Source organism: Arvicola amphibius, chromosome 10, assembly GCF_903992535.2.
Source record: "Arvicola amphibius chromosome 10, mArvAmp1.2, whole genome shotgun sequence".
Lineage (NCBI taxonomy): Eukaryota > Metazoa > Chordata > Mammalia > Rodentia > Cricetidae > Arvicola > Arvicola amphibius.
Genome location: NC_052056.1, coordinates 79,856,135 through 79,883,190, shown reverse-complemented (window position 1 = coordinate 79,883,190; position 27,056 = coordinate 79,856,135). Strand labels below are relative to the sequence as shown.

The window sequence follows — 27,056 nt, the reverse complement described above, 5'->3', positions numbered from 1 at the left end:
CCTGTCTTGAAATACATCCCCCCCCCAAAAAAAGTTAGTATAAAATTCCTTAAGTTGATGATGCCCAAAGCATACAACACACTATTATTTTTCTTATCTTTGGAGACAGCTTACAAAGGACACCGTCGAGTGTCTGTACTTTTTCAGTTCATGTAAGCTCTACTTCAGGATAATCCATAAATCTAATCAACTTCAGTTAGAAATTCAAGATGGATGATAGAAGTATCAGTAACTCACAAGCCCTAGTGAATGGCTGGATCTGGGACTACAGTACAGTCATCAAATGGCAGCTACAAAACACAAGGAAGGAGCTATAAGATGCATATGGTATGGAAAAAAAAAAATGAGGGGGGTAGATACAGAGTCTCGCGTAGCTCAAGATGACCTTGAGTTTCTGATCCTTCTGCCTCAGCTTCCCAAGTGTTGGAATTAAAGGTGTGTGCCATAAACAAACAGCTAATGCTCATCACAATGAGAGGTGACATGACGCATTTTCACTGAAAGAACATACTCATTCACAACACAGCACGGACTGGGGGTGGGAGGGCTTAGAGTCTGTGACTACAGCAATTTGAGAGGCTGAGGAAGGGTGACTGTGATAGTTCCATGCTTCCTGGAACTCTAACGGCAGAATTTTAAAAATGCGACTAACAAAAGACAAAAAGAAATAAACATAAGGCAAAAAGGCAAAAGCAGCCAGGTGGGAGGCAGAGGCAGGCAGATCTCTGTGAGTTCAAGGCCAACCTAGTCTACAAGAGCTCGTTTCAGGACAGACTCCAAAAGCTCCAGAGTAACCCTGTCTTGGGAAAAAAAAAAAAAAAAAAAGGCAGAAGCAGTAATAACAGCTATGACCAGGAGCAGGGGAGACGACTCAGATTTAGCAGCATGCTGTTTGTTTCCACACAGTAACAACATGGCAGCTCAGTCACCTAAAACACAGTTCCAGAAGGTCCAACACTCTCTTCAGTCCTTGGTGTACATACATATGAACAGGGAAACAAATACATGAAAATGAATTTTTAAAAAGTAAAATAAATAAATGGGGGTGGGAGAGATGGAAAAGTCTATTGTTAAGAGTGCTTGCTATGAGACTATCTAAAAATCAAAACAGAATTAAAAGTAGTGCACAACTTTAAAATCTCTCCATTCAAGGCCAGTGTAGCTTACAGAGTGAGTTCCAAGATAGCCAAGGCTACATAGAGAAACACTGTCTCTGGAGGAAAAAAGAAAAAATAAAAATAAAAATCCTCCAGCTCCATGGAATCTGACACCCTTTTTTGACCTCTTCAAGCAACTGTGAGCATGCACCCACCCATCCTACAAAATTTTGGGATCTGAAGAAATGGCTTAGAAGTTAAAGAGTTTTACTGCTCTTTTGAAATGACCCAAGTTCAGTCCAGTCCTCAGCACCCATGTTGGGCAGCTTATTATGAATGGGCAAAAAAAACAACCCAAAACCAAAAGCCCCTAAAGCAAAAACATCCGAGTAATCCCCATGCCTCGTATAATTTCATTACAGAGAAAATCTATACTGGGCATAGTGCTGACCAAATATAATTCTAGGACTTGGAAAGTAGAGACAAAAGGAACGTTAAGTTCAAAGTCATCTTAAACTTCAACGTTTGTTCAAAGCCAGTGTGACTTCATGAGACTATCTCAAAAATTAAAAGGAAGTGTGTAGGAAAGTGGCTCAGTCTATAAAATACCTGTTGTACAAACATTAGGACCTGATATCAGATCTACAGCACCATGGAAAAGGCTGTCTATAATCCTAGAAATGGAGCCAGGAGAATCTTTCGGGCTTGCTGGCTAGCCAGTGTAGCCAAATCAAGAGTTCTAGATTAAATTAGAGACTGTCTCAAAAATATGGTAGTCATACACTTTGATTACATAACAAAGAAATCAAGTTCTGATTTAGCAAGATGTTTCCTCCCTTGTAGTTAGTGTGGAAGTTTGATTGAGAATGGTCCCATATGCTCATGTACTTAGATGTTTGGTCCAGTTGGTATTCAGTTTGGGAAGAATTGGGAGGTAAGTCCTTATTGGAGAGATCTCACTGTTGGTGGACTTTGAGGGTTCAAAAGCCCAGTCTCAGAGAGAGTCAGTCAGTCAGTCTTAGTCTCTCTCTCTCTCCCCCTTCCTCCTTCCCTCCCTCCCTCTCTCTGCGGCAGCCTACATAAAGGACCTGGATGAAGGAAGTTTTTGCTTTCTGCCTGCTTGCCATCACTCTTGATAGCAAATTTTATCTGTCCTCTAGTTGAGGCATTCTCTGCCTAGTGTAAGAATCTACTTCTGGATTCCAACAGACTGAAGATCAGCTGCTCCAGGAGTCCTCTGGGGCTGCAAAGCCATCTGGTCTTGGGGATTAAACAACTAGCCTTTTCTTGGGAGACAGCCTTGTTGGACTACCTGGACCGTAGTCTATAAGCCACTCTAATAAATCCCTCTGTGTGTGTGTGTGTGTCCTTTGCACACACAGCAAAGCTAGTCAACAGTTAGTGTCAGTGGTCAAAATAAAATATAAAATAATAAACATGTGGATGTAGGCAGACAAGCACTTATTGTTACACTAGATAAACATTTAATATCTTTTAGCACTCAAAATCTCACTTAAGAAACTAAGAGGGGAGTAATGAGATGGCTCAGAGGGAAAAGCACTTGCTGTACCAAGTATGCAGGGCTTAGTGAACACTTAAGTTCACATAATTGGATGGAAAGCACAGGTATCTGGAATTACATCTAGCACAGCAGAAAAAAAAAAAAAAAGAAGATGCCCTGCCAAACCAGGTTTGACCTTTATTAACGCATGTCGCATGTGCGTGTACACGTATGTACACACACACACACACACACACACACGCCTCAGTAAACATTTTAAAGTGGTGGCTGGAGAGCTGGTTCAGTGGTTATGAGAATGGTTACCCTTCCAGAGGACCTGGGTTAGATTCCCAGCACCCACATGACAGCTCACAACTATCTTAACTCCAGTCCCAAGAGGATCTGATGCCTTCTTCTGGCCTCTGCAGGTACTACATACATATAAGCACATACATATGAGCACTGAGATACACATGTAGACAAACACTCATACACATAAAATAAAAACAAAGAATAAAAATTTAAAAGTACAAGGTTATTCTTAATTGGAAACATCAATATTAATTCCTTTTTGGGGGGGAGGGGTGTATTTTTTTGAGACAGGGCTTCTCTGGGCATCCCTGGTTCTCTAGGAATTCACTCTGTGGACCAGACCTGCCTGTCTCTTCCTCCCAAAGTGCTGGAATTAAAGGTGTGCACCACCACTGCCTAGTTTCAGTATTTCCCAGTTTTATTCACTAAAAAGAGCAACAGGCAGTGACTTACTAGTGAACATACCTAATGACTAGGAATCAGACCTGCTGAGTGATGGTGGCATGCGCCTTAAATCCCAGCTGTCTGGAGGCAGAGGAAGGCGGATCTCTGTGAGTTGGAGGACAGCCTGATCTACAGAGTGAGTTCCAGGAAGGCCAGGGCTAAATCGTGAGACCCTGTCTTAGAAAAAAAGATAAACAAAAAACAAAACCACAACAAAAAGAATCAGGGTTTCCAGGAGAAAGGCACAGGCAGGCTCAGCCAGAGCTCCGTGAATTTCAGCTGCTGGGAGGTGATTTGAGCATTTTAACCCTATAATGGGTTGCACTGGCTGAAGGTTCCCTCAGTCAAAGATGGGACAAGAACAAAAAAGTAACTTGATGGAGGAGGGTCATTTGTCTATGTGTTACTCTCATTGGTAAATTTTAATAAAGAAAACTTCTTGGCCTGATAGGTCAGAACATAGGTAGGTGGGGAAGACAGAAGAGAATGCTGGGAGGAAGAAGGCAAGGACGCAGACGCCATGACTCTCCTCTCCGAGATGGACGCAGGTTAGGATCTTTCCTGGCAAGCCACCACCTCATGGTGCTACACAGATTACTAAATATTGGTTAAAGCAAGATGTGAGAATTAGCCAATAAGAGGCTGAAACTAATGGGCCAGGTGGTGTTTAAATGAACACAGTTTCTGTGTTGTTATTTCTGGGGACAAAAAGCAGGCCCGCCGCTCCTTCTACAGTAACTGATATAAATATCCATGTTTTCACAGATTTTTTTGTTTCTGTTTTTTTGAGACAAGGTTTCTCTGTGTAACAACAGCCTTGACTGTTCTGGAACTCACTCTCTAGTTTAGGCTGACCTTGAACCCATAGAGATCCACCTGCCTCTGCCTCCAGAGTGCTGGGATTAAAGGTGTGCGCCATCACTGCATGGTAGCAGAATATTTTAAAATGAAAAACAAAAACAGAAAAAGAACAGCTAGTTCAATAATAGGACTGACAAAGGTGAATGAGTTACATGCTCCTAGAGAAACAGCAGTGAAGCTGGGGGCACAGTGGGAGCAGAACTGAGTGTCCAATTCTTTTTTTTTTTTTTTTTTTGAGAACCAGGGGGAAAAGTTTTTCTGCATCGCTGTATCAAATATCTGAGGCTAAAGACTTTACTGTCCAGGTTTGCAGAGAATGACTCCATCTAATAAGGAACAAGAATCCATATGCATTCAGAAGCCCCTATTTTGCACAATACCGATGGCTTCCTGGGAACTGGTTCTTACTTTGCAATCCAAGGTCGTGCTGCAAACTACTGTATAGAAACTGCCCGCAGGTCAGAGCACTGGCATTTCTGCTAAGCTGCTCTCTCCTACATGCTTCAGATACACACTGAACCTTGAGAGCTAAGACTAGACTGAGTGATGTAAAGGACCAATCCACAGCTAATTAGAACAAGTGGGAATGCTTACAATGAGATGGGGTAGAGGGGATGGGGGGCTGGGTGTCAGACACTGACATGAAACATCTGGTTCCTCCCTAAGGAAAGCACTGATTTTGCCAGTGACAAGAGAACTGGCACACTAAATTACTAGCAGTTTCAAATAAAAGCAGCAACAAGAAAAGGGCAGGGAACTACAGAGATATAACATGCAGTAACCTGATGATATTATGATCCATTTCCAAAACAAGTTAGCTGTACAAGTGCATGCCTGACTCAACAAGGACCAGCTGAATTACATATGTTAACAGGGAGCTATTATTTACAAATACATAACTTAAGGAAAGACAAGGTGGTGCCCTGGCTGCTTAAGGAAGTTGAATAAGCTTTAGAGTGCACAACACCTGAGTGATGGAGTGTCATGATGATGGCATTTACTTTTAATCTTCAGCAACAACAACAACAAACTACATGTGTTTATGACAAAATCCTGTTACCCACAGGAACTGAACGAAGGATAATACTAGTCCCTAATGACTCCCACCTCCCTCCATGACAACTCCTGTTCACCTCTGTCATCTTAACTTGGCTTCCTGGGCTATTCTGAAATTCAAGATCTTGCCTCAGCCCTGTGAGTGCCACATGTAACATCATGATACCACAAACAAAATAATCCACACACAGTAATAATCCACAAACAAAATAATCTCTTCTAAAACTTCAATTTATACTTCGGGTTGAAATTTTTATAATTCTTTGGGAAAAATACCAAACAGGCTCATCATTTCGGAGCCTCTGATGCTCATACAGAGGATCAGGGTTCAGTTCCTAGTGTGCAAATGGCAGTTCACAACTGTCTGTGACAACAGTTCTAGGAGTTCCATTGCCCTCCCTGGCTTCCTTGCACCCATACAGCACAAGTACAAACACACAGTCAAAACATTCATATCATTTTGATGCGCATGAGTGTTTTGCCTGCATGTTTATCTGTATACTTTGTGTATACCTGGTATGCATGGAAGCCAGAAGAGGGCATTAGATCCCTTGAGATCTAATTACAGATAGTTTGTGAGGCAACATGTCAGTGCTGAGTATCAAACATGAGTTCACTGCAAGAGCAACAAGCAAGCACTCTTAACCAATGATTCAACTCTCCAGGCCTCAAAATACATCTTAAAAAAAAAAAAAAAAAAAAAAAAGGATAGGTATGGTAGTGCATACCTTTAATCCTAACACTTGGGAGGCAGGGGGATTAATATGTGTCCAAGATACTGTGGCCAAACCTGATGACCCAAGTTTGATCCTCAGAACCCATAGGGTGGAATTCCTCCAGGGTTCTTTTGACAGACAGACAGACACAGACACACACACACATATTTTGCACATGATTATTATCAAATTACTGCTCATCAAGACCTGAATGCTCATGTTGGCCACCAAAAGTGAACACACACCCTATGAGTTTCAGGCAGAAACTCAGAGAAGGCAACTATTAGCCAGGCAATGATGGCATAGGCCTTTAATCCCAGCACTTGGGAGGCAAAGGCAGCACATCTCTGTGAGTCTGAGGCCAGGCTGGTCTATATAAAGCTACCAGGACAGGAGAGTAAGGGCAGAGAAAACCTGTCTCAAACCACCCCCCACCCCCGAAAAAAAGAAGCCAACTATTCTTTGCACACTGGTGCTTAATACATGCAGCATGCAGACTACAAGCAAACACAGGCAGGGTTATTCTCACCTTTACCTGCTCTATATGTCTTGGCTTGGTTCACTGGCATAGGTGTCATAGGTATTGGGTATAAAGGCTTGAAGGGATTAAAAACACAGCATTAGATTCATATGATAACAATGTATTTTATCACTGTCTTTTAATGTGATCTTGCCTGTATTTTCCTGATTCCTTATGAGTTATCCAAAATTAAAATAATACAACTAAAAAGAGTAATTCTAGTCTAATAGTAAATGCAAGCCATTTTTCTGTAAATTAATCCTAAGACTCAGATTCACATGCTAATGATACACTAAATTCCTACCCACCCCCTCTGTAGCCCTATCTGTCAACAGGTGTCCACTTAGTGCAGATCTAGGATACTCATGTGAAACACAAACTATGGTGACCTAGCAAATTCTAACCTGTGGGACTTACCTGCACGCCTGGGCTCACTGGGACCGGATACATCATATTTGGTGCAAAACAAACAGGCTGTGTATACACTGGAGCTGGCTGCTGATGACCCACCATTGATGGGCTCGGCTGTGCTTGTGGCCGAGGCGACGTTGGGGTAGTAGAAGGTTTTGGCTACCAAAACAGAAATAAAATTCAACTATTTCACAGTGAAAAGTAACTAGGAATGCAATCTTTAGAACAATTTCCCCAGTCTTTCTATTGATTTGTTTCTAACCAGTACGTTTTATTCAAAAGACAAAACAAAACAACTGGAGTCTAGCATGTAAGAAGTTGATTCAATATCCGGGGGTAAAAAAAGGAAAAACTTAGGCCGCAGACATGGCTCAGTAGTAGAGGACTGGCATAAGCATAGGCGTGGTATATTCCCCAGAAACATCACCATCACTATCAACTATCTGTCTCTCTCCCACCCCCCCCCCAAATCTCTATATAAAGAGTGTGTGTACATGAGACAAATTTTTATTTTCATTCTTTGAGACAGAGTTTCTCTGTATAACTCTGGCTGTTCTGGGATTCATTCTTTAGGCCAGACTGGACTTGAACTCAGATATTCACCCACACCTCTCCTTCCCAAATGCTGGAATTAATGGTGTGCGCTGCTATCATGGCTCGCTACACCACACACACACACACACACACACACACACACACACACGGGGGAGGGTAATTTTACAAGGAACCAGAAAAGGTCTATCCATTTTTTAGTCTTCTTTTCATTTTTGTGCTTTTGGACAGGACCTCACTGCGTGGCCCACACTAGCCACACTCATGATCCTTCAGCTCCAGTCTCCTGACAGCTGGGATTGGCAGGCATGCTTTACCACACCTCCCTAAGAAAACAGTGGAACAAAAGGCATCTTTGAGTCTGGCAGCCTCACTCATCATCAACCTTACATTCTCAGCTGGTCTTTACATTCACCATTCTAATGGCTGTACAACAGAGTGACAACCCACAAGGAAAACAATTTGTCTTTGGTATCCCACAGCTGGATTAAATGGGAGCACAAGAGAAAATCCATGTCTGATCACAATGAAATACAAATGGCCATAACTTACCTGAGAAAAAGAACGCGGGTTGAATTCTTTTGCATTGGGATTCAATGTTGATTTCCTAACTTGCCTAAATGAGGAAAGAGAAAAACAGCCAGTGAAACCTGCATGGAATCCATGTTTTCTTCAACTCTACCACACTGGTCAGGTTTCCCAGGATTGCTGATGTAGTTAAGATAAAGGACTCTGTACAGTGCTGTGGGTCTCCCTCACTGATACTCATCTGCTCTTCAGTCTGACAGACACTAATGGAACAAGAACGAACAATCAACGAAACCACACCCTCAAAGGCAATCAGGAACTTCAACTGCAAAAACAGTAACCCCATAGAAAACATCCTTTAAAAAGGTGTCTAACGGGGCTACTCTTCCACAGGACTGGGGTTCAATCCACCCCTTTGTAACTACAATTCCAGAACATCTGACACCATCTTCTGGCCTCTGAAGACACTGTGTGCATGTAGTGTTCAGATGGACAGACATGCAAGCAAAACACTCACACACAAAAAATAAAAACCCAATGCTTAATACATGAATCCACAGCATTTCTAACTCCTGTTTTTAAAGATAGGGCTTTCAATGAAGCCCAGGTTGGACTCAAACTTGGGACCCACTGCCTCAGCATCCCAACTGCTGTGCTAACAAAGCCTGTGCCACCATGTGCACAACATCAATAACTTTTAATTATGTCGAGATTTTTGTTTGTTTTTGTGAGACAGGTTTCTCTGTAGCTTTGGAGCCTGTTCTGGAATTTCTTCTGTAGATCAAGCTAGCCTCAAACTCACAGAGATCCCTGTCTCTACCTTCTGAGTGCTGGGATTAAAGGTATGCACCACCACTGCCCCGCAAAGGATTTCTTTTTCTTTTTGCTTTTCAAGACAGAGTTTCTCAGGGGCTGGAGAGATGGCTCAGAGGTTAAGAGCACTGGCTGCTCTTCCAGAGGTCCTGAGTTCAATTCCCAGCAACCACATGGTGGCTCACAACCATCTATAGTGAGATCTGGTGCCCTCTCTTCTGGTATGTAGGTAGAATACTGTATGTATACATACATACATACATCTTTTTTTAAAAAAAAAAAAAAAAAAAAAAAAAAAACAGGGTTTCTTTGTGTAACAGTTCCAGGTATCCTGGAACAGCTCTGTAGACCATGGTGGCCTTGAACTCACAGAAATCTGATACCTCTGCCTCCCCACCGCCATGGGACTAAAGGAGTATGCAACCACCGCCCAACTTGTGTCAGTATTTTTTAATTACACACCTTGGGAAAAGCCATTGCTCTAATAATTTATTTTAACTGCATATCAAACATGAACAGTTAATCAACAACCTGGCATTCTAAAAGTTCAAATACAATTAGGCTGTTCGCTATCCAGAACACAAAAGCCCACTAGGTCTATTAAATTGCTTTAATATGCCAGATGCATAAAATTAAGTTTTATTAAGAAATGTATACTAAATAAACATTTGTTTCTGACAGAAAATGCCTTGCAAGCATGCATACCAGTGCTGTACTTCCTTTCTCACCTAGGGCAGCAAACAGTTCTTTGTAGACAGCAGAGTTAGGTACAACTAGAGTCCCAAAATAGAGCTTTCCAACTTTAACTTTGAATTTCCATGTCTCTACAGAAGTAGCTTTTCTCACCCCACACAGCTGGTTGCAAATTAGAATGCTAAGAATGTTAAGAATTCAATGACGAGATTCAGTGAGGATTTACTAAACTAGCTCTTAGTAACAGCTACTCTGAAAGTTCTCTGTCAGTGTGCAGACAACTGTAAGTGGAAGGAGAAATCTCTTAAGTCAAGATTTACTTGGAGAGAGGATGTGCTAAATCCCAGGTTACTTACTCAGTTGCGTCTTTTTTCTCTTCTCGGTCATCTTTCTCTTGTTTGCAGGCTGGACTAGAAGTCTGCACCCCTTGGGATGTGACCTCAGGCCCCCTCTTATGCTCTGTGTTACTAAGTACAGAAGGGGAGATGCTAGGGCTGTTGGTCTTGCTGCTGCCACTGGTACAGTTGCTGCTGCTGTTGTCAATGAAAGCATCCTTAGCACTTGCTTCAATTTTGTCTTTGATCAAATCTCGTGACTTTTCTCCCTCTCTATTTTTGCTTAGAAGTTGATCCATAGATTCAGATGTAGAACTTGGCTGTAACTAAATAAAAGAATTTATTTTCTGTGAGTATAAAAAGCAGTATCTGAAGAGAATGAAATGCTTTGAATAAGGCTTTTTGTTCTTATTTTCAGAAGATGGCCTTTTGGTTTTTGAGACCAGGTCTCTCTACATAGCCCTAGTTGTTCTGGAACTCACTCTGTAGATCAGGCTTGCTCCATAATCAATGAGATCTGCCTTCCTCTGCCTCCTGCGTATTGGAAGTAAAGGCCACCAAGCCTGGTTCAGAATACAGCTTTTTAAAAGCATCAATAACAGAATGATATATAACACAACTTTAGCAGCCAGAACTTAAAACTTAAGAGTTAATTATGAGCTGGGCTGAGCAAAACCTTTTGTTTGATTTTGTTTGTTTTTTGAGACAGAGTTTCTCTGTAGCTTTGGAGCCTGTCCTTGAACTAGCTCTTACAGACCAGACTGGCCTTGAATTCACAGAAATCTGCCTGCCTCTGCCTGCCTAGGGCTGGTATTAAAGGTGTGCACCACCACTGCCCCTCAGTGATATAGCACTCAGGAAGCAGAGGCAGGTTTGGGAATTCTAGGCTTACACAGTGAGTTCTTGGTCTACATAGTAAACTCCAGGACAGCAGGGCTATGTAGAGAGAACATATCCCAACCCTCCACACATATTAGCTGAGTACGGTGGCTCATGCGTATAATTTCACAACTTGGGAGACAGGGGTAGGCAGATCTCTGAATTTGAGGTCCGCCTGGTGTATAGAGCGAGATCCAGGACAGTCAGGGTTATTCTGAGAAAACCATGTCTTTAAAAACAAACAAAAAGATTAATTTACAGCCGGGCGGTGGTGGCGCACGCCTTTAATCCCAGCACTCGGGAGGCAGGGGCAGGCGGATCTCTGTGAGTTCGAGACCAGCCTGGTCTACAAGAGCTAGCTCCAGCACAGGCTCTAAAGCTGCAGAGAAACCCTGTCAAAAAAAGATTAATTTACTTATTTAATGTATGGGGAGTTGTCAGAGGATAACTTCTAGAAGTCAGTTCCCTCCTCCCATCATGTGGCTTCTAGAAATTGAACTGAGATCACCAGCCTTGGTGGAAGGTTCCTTCATTCCCTAAGCCTACTCTAAAGTTTTAAAGTTCGGTCAAGGATACGAACAGCAATGTAAACAAGAAAAACATAACAAAACAAAACAAAAACCAAAAAGGAGGATAGTCAACATCATTAGTCATAAAAGCTCTGCATATCAAAACTACAGTGAGACACTACTCCATATCCATAGATAACATGTACCACAGTCAAAAACATGAACTCCAGCACCTTAAAGAGGAGAAACGGCTGCCCCGCACATGGCCAGGTAACACACACCTGTGATACTGGCACTAGGAAGGCTGAGGCAGGAGATTGAGTATTTGGGGGAGTTGGTTCCTGTCTCAAAACCAAACCCAAAATAAAAATAAAAAGGATTTGCTGGCTGCTGCTAATGGAGTGTACAATAGTGACCATGCAACTGCCATGGTAAAATGACTGGTAGCTCTACTCACTACCACAGGACAGAGTTCTCAATCCTAGACAAATGACAACATATGTTCATAAGAAACCATACTTCCATGTTCACAGTAGCGTTTCTCATCCTTGTAAGAAAGTGCACATATGCACAGCCACTGAGCATATTCATAACAAAACAAAGCAGTGCTGTATATGCCAACATGCATTGTGTGTGTCTCAAACAACCAAATCATTAAATAGACTAATAAAACGGGCTGTTCTCAAAAGATTTAATACAAATGTTCAAGATCACTAGCTATGAAAGAAATCTGAATTAAAACCCCATTGAGGAAGTTAAGAGAGACAGATGAGTGGTTAAAAGTATGAAGTCGTCCTGAAGAGGACCCAGTTTAGTTGCATGCTGCACACAACACCTGTGACTTCAGTACTGAGGGATCTAAAGCCTCTGACCTCCCCAGTTACACACAATTAAATTAAATTTAAAGAAAAAGATTTTTGTTTGTTGAGAGTCTCAATATGCAGTTCTAGTTGTTCTGAATCTCACTTTTAGACCAGGATAGCCTCAAATTCAGAGATCTGCCTCAGAATGCTGAGATTAAGACATGTGCCACTAGGTCCAGCTAAAAACAAAACAAAACAACATGAAAATTTAAATACACACACCCTATGTTAACCCAGTCAGAATGGCAGAAACAAACAGCAAATGCTGGTGAGGTTGTGGGAAAAGAAGAACCCTTACACTATGCTGGTGGGAATATAAACTAGTCCAATCTCCAAGACTGAAATATAGTGGGGCTGGAGGGCTGGCTCAGTGGTTAAGAGCATCTCTGAATTTGAGGCCATCCTAGTCTAAAAGTGAGATTCAGGACACCCAGAGCTGTATGGACCTCAGAACCCATACCAGGCAGCTCTCAACCAGCTCTAGAAGATTATCACACTCATGGACTTTAGGAGCACCTGCATTCGTGAGTTCCAGCACACAGACAGATACACATACACAATTAAAAATAATAAACACCAACTGTATAGAACTGTCAAAGGCTAAAGGTTACGTTTTAAATGTAACTTGGTTTCTATAAGTTTTGTGTGGAAGAATGAAAAATTCACGAAAGGCTCTGGATACACCAGGAAAACTTGACTTAGGGTAAGAAGGAATTACTTTATAGGAAGACTCTCGCCATTGGGGCTGGGTGTGGAGCACAGTGGTTACAGCCCTAGGTTCAATTCTCAGCACCAGCAATATGAATGAACAAGTGAATGAATTTTACACAATTATTATAATTGTTCACAAAGTAGATCTGAACTAGCTCAGACTACTAGTGAGATGGCTCAGTGGTTAACAATGCTTACTGCTCTTTCACAGGATCCACGTTCAACTACCAACACCCACATCAGGCATCTCACCACCACCTTAACCCGAGTTCCAAGTGAGGACAACCTCTTCTGGCCTCATAGGACTCCTGACTTACTCACCCACAGACAGACAGACAGAAAGACAGACACTTGCTCTCTGTCTTTCTCTTAAAATAAATCTGGCGGAGCCGGGCGATGGTGGCACACGCCTTTAATCCCAGCACTCGGGAGGCAGAAGCAAGCCTGTGAGTTCGAGGCCAGCCTGGTCTACAAGAGCTAGTTCCAGGACAGGCTCCAAAGCCACACAGAGAAAAAAAAATCCAGTGGGCTGGAAAAATACATTAGCAGTTGAGAGTTCAGTTCCCAGCACCTAGCAGCTATATGATGGCTTATGGTCACCTGCAACTCTATTTCCAGGCAATCTGTTGCTTATTCTGGTCTCCAAGGACAATAAAAATGTTCATGGCCCACATACATAATGCAAAATTCATATGCATAAAAATTTTTACAAGCCGGGCGGTGGTGGTGCACGCCTTTAATCCCAGCACTCGGGAGGCAGAGGCAGGCAGATCTCTGTGAGTTCGAAACCAGCCTGGTCTACAAGAGCTAGCTCCACGACAGGCTCTAAAGCTGCAGAGAAACCCTGTCTCAAAAAACCAAAAAAAAAAAAAAAAATTTACTAAAAAGTTTGATTTTCTGCACATGTGACTTAATGCTGTGTGTGTGTGTGTGTGTTAAAACTGTATTTTGTGAACTGGTCATATAAAAATTACTATTTTCTTTTTTTAATTCTAACCAATCAGTTGATAGGGAACTTACCCTAAAATCATTCTTAAACTTCTTTAAATCATCAATCTGTTTTCTATGTTCAGAAACAACCGGTGACATACCTGTAAAACCAAAACCTGTTAGATTCCAATTTACTTCTGACCTTAAACTTAAAATTCTGTTAGTATGGGATATCAGAAATGAGTAGAGGCTAGAAGTGGTGATACACTCCTTTAATGCCTTTAATCCCATGTCAGGTAAGGGAGATAAATAAATGAGAACAGCTCTATCAGCTGAAGACTAATGGATATTTCAAATACCCATTCCGCTTGGTATCTATTAGCAATATATTTATATATATTATATATAAACAAATTTTAAAAGAAGGGCACTCAGTATGGAGTATGAAATAAGTTAGATAAACACTATTCTATCTTTGTGATTACGCCTAAAAAATTTAACAAACTCTAACCTTTGTTTTCAACTTTTGAAAAGCTAGGTGATGTTTCATTTGCTTTAATAGTTTCCTTATTCCCTGCAGGAGAGTTCTGCCTCTGATCCTGAAGCCTGGACTCTTTAGCTAGAAAACAAGTTAAAAAAGAAAACATCATCAGACAGACGTTAGGGAAATATCATGAGAAAACACCAAATACTTCCAATTTTCTGGTTTGGGAAAAAATAGTTTCATTTAAACAAAGGGTTTTCCCTGTTAGTCATCACACCAAAACTCGGTAAGCATGTTCATACAATAGGCATGTCACACCAGAGCAAGTCAGAACCTCTGATATCAGACATTAAATAATATACATGGGACAGTAATATCATAGATAGCATCTTGCTTCCAAAAAACACCACTGTATGTTCAGAAGCTCTTGATCATACGGTGTTAGAATAGGAAAGACCTTCGTTTCGTACCCTCAATAGATGGGGTCAGAGCTCTGTTGGATGCAGGGCTGGCAGGAGTAGGAGATGCAGCTGGAACAGGCATGGAAACTGCTTCAGTAGGGATGATACCAGCTTGGGGAGAAGCAAGCACAGGCCCACTGGGAGTGTTTCCAATACTGTTCTGCCTGGGAGACCTGGGTCTGTGAGTTTTTGGAGATAACCTTGGAACTAAAAGCAAAGAGATATTCATTAAATTCTCAGACATCACTAATATCTAAGTACAACTGTGGTTTTTTCCTCCTAATTAAAGTTTCAAGTACTTTGAGCAAAGCTCAACACCAGAGTTCAGTGGCAAGCCAAATTACACCAAGGGAAAAATTCATAGTACTAAGTTACTTGTTAACATCAACACAGGAAGTAAAATCCCTTTGGTAGATACTGCCCAGACTATATACTTTTTCCTGCAACATCAAGATCCAGTGCCAGTGCTGAGGGAAATGAGGACACAAAGCCTAAAAGGGTATCTAACACAGAAAGAACGAACGACTTTAAAGTTCAGACTCAAGGGCTTAATGAAAATGGCTCAGTTTGTATTACTTTAGTGACTTCTTTGTGAAGTCACAAGCATCACAGAAGTGTTCACTACTCTAACATGATTCTTAGTGTATCCCTTGCAGCTCTCACTCCTCTCTTACTTCAAATTAGGTTGATACTCTCAAACTCAATTCCAGACCATCCAATTAATGCCAAAGGAGTAGAGCAGCCCAAGATTTTTCTCTCACCTACTATTTTCTTTTCAGTTAAGGTCAAGGGAAACAGCACAAAAGAATTTATAGGGCAATTACTACGACTGCACACTATACAAGGGTATAGAAAAACAAAAACAAAAACAAAAACAAAACCTACAAAAAACCCACAAAAAAAAAAAAAAAACAAAAAAAAAAATTCAGACACTTAACAGTACTGGGCTTTTGTTTAATCTTAAAACCCTCCTTCTGGCAAAGGTCTATGGGCTAATTAAGAAAAGGACAAAGAAGCCGGGCGGTGGTGGCGCACGCCTTTAATCCCAGCACTCGGGAGGCAGAGGCAGGCGGATCTCTGTGAGTTCGAGGCCAGCCTGGTCTACAAGAGCTAGTTCCAGGACAGGCTCTAAAAAAGCTTCAGAGAAACCCTGTCTCGAAAAACCAAAAAAAAAAAAAAAAAAGAAAAAAAGAAAAAAAGAAAAAAAAGAAAAGGACAAAGAGAAGAGCAGGCACAGGCTCTAGCTCTGCAGTCCTGGGAGAAAACACTATGGACTGATCAACACCAGTAGAAGCAGTCTGGGCCTAACTACATCTGCTGCTCAAATGACCCTGATCATTACAGCTACTGACAGTCAGCCTCTTCTCAGGCTACTCATAAAAGATGAACTTCCTGCTGTGTAGACTAGTCCCTGAAGATCACCAGGTGAGTATCTGCTTATTCCACATGCAGATGCCATGGAAACACGCTGAAAATTGCATACAGGAACAGAGCTGCAGAATGATGGGACAGTTCCTTCAACTAGTGTCATAACATCTGTGATATTTTATAACCAGCAACTCCTACTTATGCCACCATATTTAATGTGACTCTGTACTTCCTTTCCAATCTTCCGCTCAGCTCTACTGTACATAGACTATAATGACAGAACTCATCACTGTCACGTATCATATTGACAGTGTCATACCTACCCCCACTGACAACTGACGACCATGTTCCCCCTGCAGGACTGGTCCTTGCCACTGGAGCAGTTGCTTCACTTGGGGGATTGTGGGATACAAACTCTAGGCCGCTAGACATGGAGCCTCTCCCAGCAGAGACTCTGTGATTCCGAGGGTGCCGCTGTGCCTTTGGAGACATCCTTGGAGGGCCTGAGGAAGACACGATGGACATCGTGTAAGTCCTGCAGTGTTCGCCTTACTGCTTTTTTGCTAAATACAGACATACTCTTACTTCCCTAACAGATTTTCATTGTTTAAAAAAATGAATATATGAAATAAACCACAAAGTTCTGATTTTTGGCCACACTAAAAATTATTTTGTGGGATGTCAATTATCTAAGTACATTTTATTTCCCCCTTTTAAGGGTTATTTTTACTTTTTACTATGTTGAATATGTGTCTATGTGAGGGTATGTGTACACTGAGTTCAGGTGTTGAGCCACCTGACAAGGGTGCTGGGAACTGAACTTAGGGTCTCTGAAAAAGCAGAAGCTCTCTAACAGCTGACCCATCTTTCCAGACTTATTTCCCTTTATTTTTAAAGCAAGGGGGAGATAAAGTTGATTGGTGGGATAAATCAAACAATACACTTTGTATATAAAAATAAGTTATAATAAAGTTTTAATAGAAATTACAGCTGTATGGTAAGATATTCTTACTTTACCTTTCTACATGATTTTACTACATCCAAAATGAGACAAAAAATTGATTTTACAGTGTTAGGGACCCCATCCTTGTTAGGCCAGCATTCTATCTGAGTTCTTTAGGGCCCTGGGGTGGCGGTGGTTTTAAAAACAGAAACCTCAGTTCTCTTATCCCTCTTTTGTCATGATTAAGTTTACAAATCGTGGCTGCCATGTGAGACCTGAAGAAGGACATCTAACAGAAATCTGCACTGTGTGAACTATTGAGAAACTATCACGGATTCTGCCAGTCATCAGGGACGGTTGTATCTACAGCCATCAGCGGTGTAGTACTAAGCCATTGAGTAAAAACACAAGCCCAGGACGACCTTTCTCATAGCCTTAAGTGCAGTTAACACATAGTCAGACACGATCTCTGAGAAAATGCTAATTAATGCCAGGACTTTATTTTTTAAACTTTATTGCTATTTTATATGCATGGTATGGAAGGGGGCTTGTATTGCCATGGTGTGTGTAAAAAGTCAACTTTGTGGAATCAGTTCTCTCTTTCCATCTTTACATGAGTTCCAGAGACCAAATTTAGGTCATCAGGCTTTCATGGCAAGGACTTTAGCCAGAGCCTCCTCACCAGTCTACTGTTAGGGCTTTCAACTGGAGGTACCAGCACCCCAGAACAATGTAGAGCATTCTTTGTGGGCAATCCAGAAGTAGCCCTCCCATCTGACTACAATGTGCTGCTCAAGGTTCACTTGGACTCGTATTCTCATGAAATAAATTGAACACCTTTACCCCAGTGGTCTGCAGTAGAGCTCTATGAAATTTGTCTTTGCAACATTACAATCTTCAGTCATAAAGATCCATTCTGCCTGGGTGAATATAGTTTACTCTAAGCTGTTTCTTCAGGAAACTTTATCAGTCTTAATCAGCTATATTTATCATGACTTTGCCAAGACAATCTGATTAAAACATTAACAGAAATATTTTGAACAAAGGACATTTAGAAGAAAGGATTTTTTTTAACTTATGAACTGCATTAAAACAGAATGCTACCTTTTTGGGGCAGGATAAGGGGGTGGCTGGGACAGGATATCACCATATATATATAGTCCTGACTGGCTCAGAACTAATTAAAAGCCAAACTGGCAAATCTCTTGCCTATGTCCCAGGCACTGGGATTACAGGCATGTGCCACCATTCAAAGTATATGAATTCAGCATCAAATACAAATAATTTTGACAAGAGCAAAGAAGACAAAAAAAAGTCTCAAATTTATACCTGTCTTTTAATTGATAAATTTTAAAGCCCCCCCCCCCCAGATTAAAGTAGCCTTTCACATAGTGATAGTATAAAGACTAATTTAAAAACAAATATTCAATTAAATTTACAGTTCCTCAGGCACCCTAAAAACTACTGTTACCTGAGGGTAGACATGCAAAGAAACTATAAGGGATATCAAGGATCACAAAGGACCCAAAAATAGCTCTCCTGCCTTTGGCCAACAGGAAGGTTCACTGGCACCATGGCCAAGGAACTGGAATGTGGCAGGGTTCTATCCACCCACGCCCAGAAGCAGCAAGTGGATCACAGCCTCTGTTCATCACTGTTACTGTCTGGGGCTGTGATCTTCTGGGCTGCAAAGGGGCATCATTTACAGACAGGTCAGACATCGTCTTTACAGAGCTTTACACACAGCACGTATCAAGGTTTACCCTACTGAACAAAAGGTTAATAGAAATAGTTTTAAAAAACTAAAGTTAAAACACAGAAATTACAGGTTAATAAATAATGAAGAGGAAACTATTTTGTAATCATAAACTCACGAAGGAGTTAAACAAAGACAAACAAAAACATGAACAAATCGTGGTATTGTACCTTCTGAAGACATGCGTTTAGGCACAGTAGAGACAGGAGCTGGAGAACCATGAGCAGAGGGGTGAGACGGGGGTCTGGATGGCCTCGAGGGGGGCCTGGAGGGCGGCCTTGTAGGGGTGGCTGCCCGAGGTGGAAGAGAGTTGGGACCTGACTGGTAGCGAGAAGGTGGGCGAGAGGAAGGAGATGGGCAAGGCGATGGCCAGGGAACACCTGACAGAACAAATGATATGAAGGAAAGTATAAAAACTAAAGAAAAAAATGAGGGAAAAAGTAAACAGAAAAAAAAAGTAAAATGACAAAAATGATTTCTTGTACATTTTAACCCTTTGAGGACAGTCATTTGATTTGTGATAAGTTTTAGCATAACTTAACTGACACAAATTCACATTTTACTTTAACCTCCTTAAAATTAAGTCTGTTTAAATGAATCCACGTTCCCAAAGGGTTAATTAGGATCTACACATACTACTGAAGAAGACAGTTAAGACTCTGCCTAGTAGCCCCACTTCTTCAGCCACTGTCAGCCATCACTTGTGTAGAGAATGTCACACACACAGATAATTTCCCCCAATAAACACAATAACTCCTGCTCAGGAAGGCCACCTGCTTTACTGGTTTTAGCTCTGAACAATAAAAAGAAATAGCAGCTACTGAATCTAATGTAAAAGGCCGTTTTCTTTTGTTGACCTGTGATTTTCTAAGTTCTACATTTGAACCTAAGTGTCAGTTTCAAAGCTTATTAACCAAGTCCCATTTAGGTAGAAATAAAACTTTCTGCTGTTTTCTAGAATGCTGGAGTAACAGCACTGGGTACTTTTGTAAAACAAATCTTATTCCAACACACTAAAAAGGGCTCCATGTATTTACAGCCTGCTATACCAATGCAAAGAACTGCAAACTGCAGGGCACAGGCCAGGCACTGTGTGGTCCTTTCACTGGTGCTTAGCTCCAGGGGGCTCTACACACTTGTGTATCACACATTTTTCAGCCCCCTTCAAATTTTTAACTTGAAAAAAATCTGTTCATAAACAACTGAAAATCTTTACTTGGTAAGCAAAGAAATTTCCACCATTACTAGGTAGAGAAAATACTCAAGAGGATTTACTTGGAGGGGAATTCTGGAGATAAAATTAGAAAGTTATCGTGCCTTGAAAACACACTTCTGAAATTCCTCTCCTCCCTTCCTTTCTTTACGATGAGGTCACACATGACCCAGACTGGCCTCAAACTCCCGCTGTAGCCTAGACTGGCCTGACTGCTCATCCCTCTGCCTCAGGTGTGAGCCTCCTCATCCAGCTTGCACGATTCTAACTTTCAACACCTGAAACCGGCTGTACATTCTTTTCCCCGAGTAACCACACATTACTGCTGTCAATTACCATATTTCCATATAATTCATCTCTGCTACTCAGTCTGCCAGATGTCTATTAACACCTATAATCTTTACTCACCTGACAGAAGACACTACAGAAAGTGCCTTCCTACTAAAGGTCCAAACTGCTGCACTCTAACACCTTCCCTCAGAAACCAAAGGTTCTGTGCTTTATTTTCCCCAATTCTCTCATGATTTTATTCATGTGACTCTTGCTCATGTCTGATATTATAAACTACCCTAAGTTCTCCCTTGAAGTAAACAGAATGGTAATCCATCACAGTTAATAAAAATGAATCTGCATTTACTAGGATATCTTCCACGTGAACTATGCCTACAGTTTTATTAACCACAGTTTTTAAAATTGAGAACCTCCTCAAGAGCTTCTAATTTGTACGTGGAGTGTTTTTAGACCAAATGAGTATGAGAGAGATGCAACAGCTCAGGACCGTGTTGTCCCTCTAAATGTGCCAAAGACACATATGATGTTATACTATCTGATAGCCACAAAACAAAACTAAGTTGTACATTAATACTATTCCACAAAATCTAATTACGGCATGCACACTCCTATCCACTATGTAAACTCTTAAAATATTTAGTTATCTCTATATTTGATCAATAATATTAACAAATCTGGTCAAAATACTTGCCTCCATTAACTACTCTTTGGTCTGAACCAGAGTTCGGGTTGAAATCTGAAGTATGAGAAGCAGCTCTTGATGGCATGGAGCCTGGTCCAGGTTGGCCCATCCGTGGTGAGCTCTGTCTCCCGCTTCCCCAGGATATGACTTCTCTGTTTCTTTGTCCGGGAGGAATATATTTATTTTCCCTGGAAATTAGAGACCCTATAAGTCATTTATGCTAAAAAGTATGGGGTTAACAAAATACACTTAAGTTCCAAAGCTACAGAGAAACCCTGTCTTTAAAAACCAAAAAAGAAACAAAACAAAACAAAAAATACACTTACAGGTACATTAGGGAGAGGAGCTGCCACCACACTGCCTCGTGGCTCTGGGTTGCCTCCCGCCAGCAGCTTAACAAGCTGTGCTAACTTTCACCTCCCTGACACTCCATGATGATTAGAAAAGTCACAAACCTCAGCTGTGAAACCTTGAAGACAGGATGCAGCTTGTGTTTTACCCATAATGTGGCAGATGTTCAACAACATGTTTATGAATAAATGAGAGACACACAAGCCCCGCAAATGCACAAAACCACGGAGTCATCATTTCTCCAAGTTTACTTCATACTGTTTCTAGCTCACGTGCTCTCAGAACGACCATCAGAAAAGCTGAATTTCCAAGTAAGGCTCAAGCCTCCCTAGTTTCCAGCCTTCTCACAGTCAGTCAGTCTAGCAGCTAACCACTTTCTCTTAGCTGTACACTGTCACACAGAAAGGGCTCTCTGACTCAGCGTGTTTTTTCCTCACTGTTACCTACAAGTCACTCTTCAAATATGGCATACAAGTACTTCTGCCACTTGTACCATGGCATCCAAAATACTGTCCCTGGGTTCTTAGCTTCCACCTGAAGAGGCCAGACTCTCTTACAGGCTCATGTTTCTGTAGAGGTGAAAAATAAATTCTCACACTGCAAGTGGCAAACAGACCCCATTATCTTATCAAAAATGTCACCTCCTGTTGAGGCTCTTGAACTACACAGGAATTCTAGTGCATTCCCACTCCAGATGTCCCTAGTACTCTGAAAAGACTTTTACCCTGCAAACCAGAGTGCAGTGCCACCAAGTCATTGGGTCCCTCTGACCCTTGTTTTAAGGAGTTCGAATATAAGAGGCTGGGTCCTCTTATATTTGACACTTGACTCCAGAGAGCTGCATCCCCAAAAATAATATCAAGATGACCATGACCTTTTCTCTAAAAGAATCTTACGCCAAACCCATCAGCATTTTCTACCTAAGCTTCATGAAAGAGGAAACAGTTGGACTACATCTTCTCACAGTCCGTGAATGTGTCTAAAACACTGCATTGAGGTTTTCTTTAAATACCTAGTGCTTGTGCCATGCCCCTCGCGCTCACTGCAGTTTCTCTGGACCGCTGTGTATTTTTCTTCCTCGCTTCTGTCATCATTCTCAAGGGCCACACGAGCTTTGTACTGAGCACTGGATTCGATTTCCTCTGCTAACTGGTTTGCCCTTGCCTCCCGTTTTAGAAACTCTTCTGAGTTATCCCTTTCTAAGGGAACCCTAAACACAAAGAAAAGAAGACAAGAGTGATAGTTTCAATGTCATACTTCTGTTATGGATCACATACAACTATTAAGAAAGTTTAGAGAATGGGGTTACCAGAGACATTGTCAAAGTAAGGGGACTTGTTATCATAAATCAAAATATGCATTTTTAATTACATAGAACATTTACTATTTCAAGAAATAGTTCGTGCAAACCTTATCCCTATAAATTTAACTTTTTTATAAATTAAAAAGACAAAATGTATTTTGACCAGAAAACAAAAAAACTTATCCCTTGTTTTAATGTGAGTTTGTCAGTCTAAATAGTTAACAAAAACAAATGTCACATTATTTACTTATTCATTCATTTGGTTTTCTGGGGACAGGGTTTCTCTGTGTAGCCTTGGTCAAGCTGGAACTCACTCTGTAGACCAGGATGGCCTCGAACTCTGAGATCCGCCTGCCTTTCTCCTGAGTGCTGGGACTAAAGGTGTGTGCCACCAGCAACAGCTTTTTTTTGTTTTTGTTTTGATGTGTAATGTAAAATAAAACAGAAACATTTATTCAATAATCTAATTTAAGCCAATGAAGACAAATTAGCTAGAATAAAAGAGAACTTTGTGAACTTACGTATATGAAGATAAACTGCTATCGTATGTGGACACTACACCGTAATTCTCTTCATTATATCGAAACATATCATTGGGATCCCATCCATTAGACTAGAAGGAAAATGAAGATCATTTTTCAAAATGTAACTTTTTAATTCAGCTACAACCAATTTTTGCAAAAACATATAACGAACTGTACTGGCTGGACCTGGAACCCCACCCCTTTCTTCCACAAACACCAAACTTGCCTTTAGAAATCTTTTAAAGAAAGCTAGACATAGCTCATACCAGCCACATCAGCTCTTAGAAGACTGGACAGGAGGGTGTTGAGTTCAAGAACAGCCTGGGCTACAGTGAAAAAAAAAAAAAAGAAAAAAGGCCCTATTTCAAAAAACAAAAGCAAACAACTCTTTAGAAAAACTCTTCTTACACTGATTGTCCTCATAGATTAGTAGGTGATTACATAGATATCTGAGAGGATATGAGAAAAACTTAGAACATCAGCCACGGCTATGAATCCAGAGCCTCTGAGTCAAAGTTCTCCCCTTCAGTTGTGCTAACAGCCTTTCCTATAACTTCCATCGCTAAACTGGGTCTTAGAAGAACAAGAGGTGCACTGTGATAGCCAAAGCATGTGGGAAAGAAAAAGCAGCCAAAATCTTTCCTACTGGATTTCCATGCCAGAACAATACCGTGCCCTTCCACTGTCCCTTCCCCTAGACAGGTAAGGAAGGGTAGCATAAAGCAATGGGAAGGCAAATGGGATAATGCCATCTGTGAAGGAAACTGCCACTCTCAAAACATGGGCTGCATTCTTCAACCTGGAAGAACTGGGCAAATACAGAAGAATCTCCAGAGACAAGTATCAAAACATGACTTGCCACACACTTTTCCCATGTCCAATTATCCTTTGAAATCCTGATAGGCTAAAGCTGGAGAGGTGGCTCTGTGGTCAAGAACACACATTACATTCCCAGAGGATGTGGTGAAGGACGACAGCTAACTCCCACAAGCTGTCTTTAGGACTCCACATGCACGCCATGGTACACATGTGTATTCTCTCTCTTTCTCTCTCTCTCTCTCTCTCTCTCTCTCTCTCTCTCTCTCTCTCTCTCTCTCTCTCTCTCTCTCTCACTGGAAGACTATGACTTCTATAATCTCAATGATATACCATACTAAATAGAAAAATATCCACCAAAACTAAGTATCTTCAAATTTCAAGGCAACTATTAGAATTTCTCAGGCTTAAGACAAAGGTTTTAAGATTAAGAGCTCTTACTGCTAAGCTAGGTGTGGTGGTAGAAGCCTTTAATCCTAGCACTCAGGAGGTAGAGGTAGATGGATCTGATTACAAGAGCCAAGTTTACAGAGCAAGTCAGTGCTGCAGAGAGAAACTTAGTCTAAAACAAACAAAAAACCCTAAGAACTAAGAAACTTTGTCTAAAGAAAAGTAGTATGTATTGCTGGTGGGAATGCAAGGTGGTACAACCCCTTTGGATGTCAGTGTGGCAATTTCTCAGAAAATTAGGAAACAACCTTCCTCAAGACCCTGTAATACCACTTTTGGTTATATATCCAAAGGATGCTCAATCGTGCCACAAGGACATGTGCTCAACTATGTTCACAGCAGCTTTGTTTGTCATAGCCAGAACCTGGAAACAACCTAAATGCCCCTTGACCAAAGAATGGATAAGGAAAATGGAAAATGTGGTACATTTATACAATGGAGTACTACACAGCAGAAAAAAATGACGACAGCTTGAATTTTGCAGGCAAATGGATGGAGCTAGAAAACATTATTTTGAGTGAGGTAACCCAGACACAGAAAGACAATTATCACATGTACTTACTCATAGGTGGTTTTTAAACATAAAGCAAAGAAAGCCATCCTACCAACCACAATCCCACAGAACTTAGACAACAATGCAGACACTAAGAGAGACTTACATAGATCTAATCTACATGGGAATTAGAAAGTAGAAAAAGACAAGATCTGAGTAAACTGGGAGCAAGGGGACCTTGGGGGAAGGTTGAAGGGGGAAGAGGAGAGGCAGGGAGGGGAGCAGAGAAAAATGTAGAGCTCAATAAACACCTATAAAAATGTATTTAAAAAAAAAAAAGAAAATCATCTTGTCAAGACTGGCAGAAGCCAGTTATCTACTGATAACTATGACATTTAATCAGAATAAATTCTTTGGTTAATCCTTACAGAAAAAAAAATAATAAAATAAACCGTAATAACAAAAGAGATCCAGTACTCATGCAGAGGAATGAGGTTGGATTTGCAGCACCCGCATGGCAGCTCTCAACACCCTACAATTCCAGCTCCAGGGAATCTGATGACCTCTTCTAGTCTTTATGTGTACATGAACTCATTTACACACACAAAATACGTATTTTTAAAATTTCAATACAGTATTGCTACTCTGAAACTTAATTTTTCTGTTAATAAGTATATTAGGTATCTTTCCCATTTGAATACTAATTTTTGGGAGTAATGCATTTCTATTAAGAAATTCATGATTTCATAATGGGTACCTACTAACAGAAATAATAAAAATAGCCTGAAACATAATTATTTGCATGTATTTATAGATATATTAGGATCAAGGCAAATCTTCTATTTTTAATTTATATATTTTCTTTTTCTTAAAAAAACAGGGTCTCACAGTGTAGCCCAAGCAGGCCTTGAACTTACAGAATCCAACTGCCTCTGCCTCCTAAGTGTTGAGACCACCACAATCATCTAAGTGAATTCTTAGTAGTAGTAGTAGTGATAGAATAAACCACAGTTATATTTTAAATTTTGATAAAGTGTTACTCTCTCCACAAAACCTCAAGAAACTTATCCCCTTAACAGAGTAAAAAAGTGTACCAGCTTCCCATCACAAAAGGCAGTGATACACATTTGAGAACCATTATATTAAGTTTAGGTGAATCTTGAAAGTTTGAAGATTAACCATGATAGCCATCTGGGGCAGTTTTGTTCTATTAGCCAGCTGAGCTCTTAGAGGAGAAGATATTATTTACTACATTACGATGCCTTAGATGGTAAATTCAGGTTCTCTGTTCATAATACAAGGTTCTTTGCTCCCTTAACCTTATTCATGGCTCAGATTAACATTAAATGTAGAGATGGCTCAGTGTTTATAAGTATGATGACTGTTCATCCAGAGGACCCAGGTTCAATCCCCAGCATCCACATGGAAACTCACGATTATCTGTAACTCCAATTCTAGGGGATCTGATACCCTCTTCTGGCCTCAAAGGCGTATGTGCACAGATATACATGCAATACACCCATACACCTAAAATAAAATAAAATTGAAAAAGTTCTATGTTCTATCATAACGCCTAGATGACATGTAGATGGCATGTCAGAAGAAAACATAAAACAATACAAGATGAACGCACATTTCAGAAACAAGTTTCTGTAGAGAACGATACTAATTTAAATTAAAAGAATTTAGGCAATGCTTTAATTTTAATGTAACATAATTATTTATCTTTTGTGGTTGCTATTTTTCCACCCTAAGGCAGGACCTCAATGGCTAGCTCTGGCTAGCCTCAAACATGCCATGTAGACAGATAAACTTGTCTGTCTCTACCTCCTCGGATTAAAGAAGGTAACAGTACAACTAGCTGACTTATTTTTTGTTTGTTTGTTTTTGTGAGCTCAGGCTACCGTCAAACTTTCTCTGTAGTGGAAGCTGATCCTAACCCTCCTAACCCTTCTATCTCTACCTCCTGAGTGCTGACACCACAGATGCCACACCCAACCTAAAATTTTATTTTAATAACTTTCTTTTTCTCAGACAAAAAGGCGAACTTGACTTCATCTCTAGAAAAGTCAACACACAGTTAAACACTACCTGCCTTAGGCTTATATTATAGGCATTCAAAAGAAAACAGGCTGTCATCTCTTAACTTCTAGTTTCCAGTAGTAAATTGCTTATCACTATTTTATCAAA

General features: G+C 40.7%; 1 protein-coding gene across 8 annotated transcripts in view; it reads right to left on the bottom strand.

Annotated features, from left to right (window-relative positions):
- Atxn2 (ataxin 2) overlaps positions 1 to 27,056 on the bottom strand; it is a 93,853-nt gene that overhangs the window by 17,810 nt on the left and 48,987 nt on the right. For 4 of the 8 annotated variants that reach the window (XM_038346540.1, XM_042055917.1, XM_038346535.1 and 1 more), the window contains exons 7-18: positions 23,105 to 23,196; positions 22,293 to 22,490; positions 20,939 to 21,117; positions 18,914 to 19,123; positions 16,368 to 16,547; positions 14,686 to 14,883; positions 14,243 to 14,350; positions 13,822 to 13,892; positions 9,861 to 10,165; positions 8,023 to 8,086; positions 6,925 to 7,077; positions 6,523 to 6,583 (exon numbers count right to left, since the gene is read on the bottom strand). In XM_038346540.1, coding sequence (XP_038202468.1) covers positions 6,523 to 6,583; positions 6,925 to 7,077; positions 8,023 to 8,086; positions 9,861 to 10,165; positions 13,822 to 13,892; positions 14,243 to 14,350; positions 14,686 to 14,883; positions 16,368 to 16,547; positions 18,914 to 19,123; positions 20,939 to 21,117; positions 22,293 to 22,490; positions 23,105 to 23,196 — 1,819 coding nt within the window. Of the gene's footprint in view, positions 1 to 6,516; positions 6,584 to 6,924; positions 7,078 to 8,022; positions 8,087 to 9,860; positions 10,166 to 13,821; positions 13,893 to 14,242; positions 14,351 to 14,685; positions 14,884 to 16,367; positions 16,548 to 18,913; positions 19,124 to 20,938; positions 21,118 to 22,292; positions 22,491 to 23,104; positions 23,197 to 27,056 lie in introns of all 8 variants that reach the window. The other 4 variants (XM_038346533.1, XM_038346539.1, XM_038346536.1 and 1 more) reach the window with 2 other exon arrangements.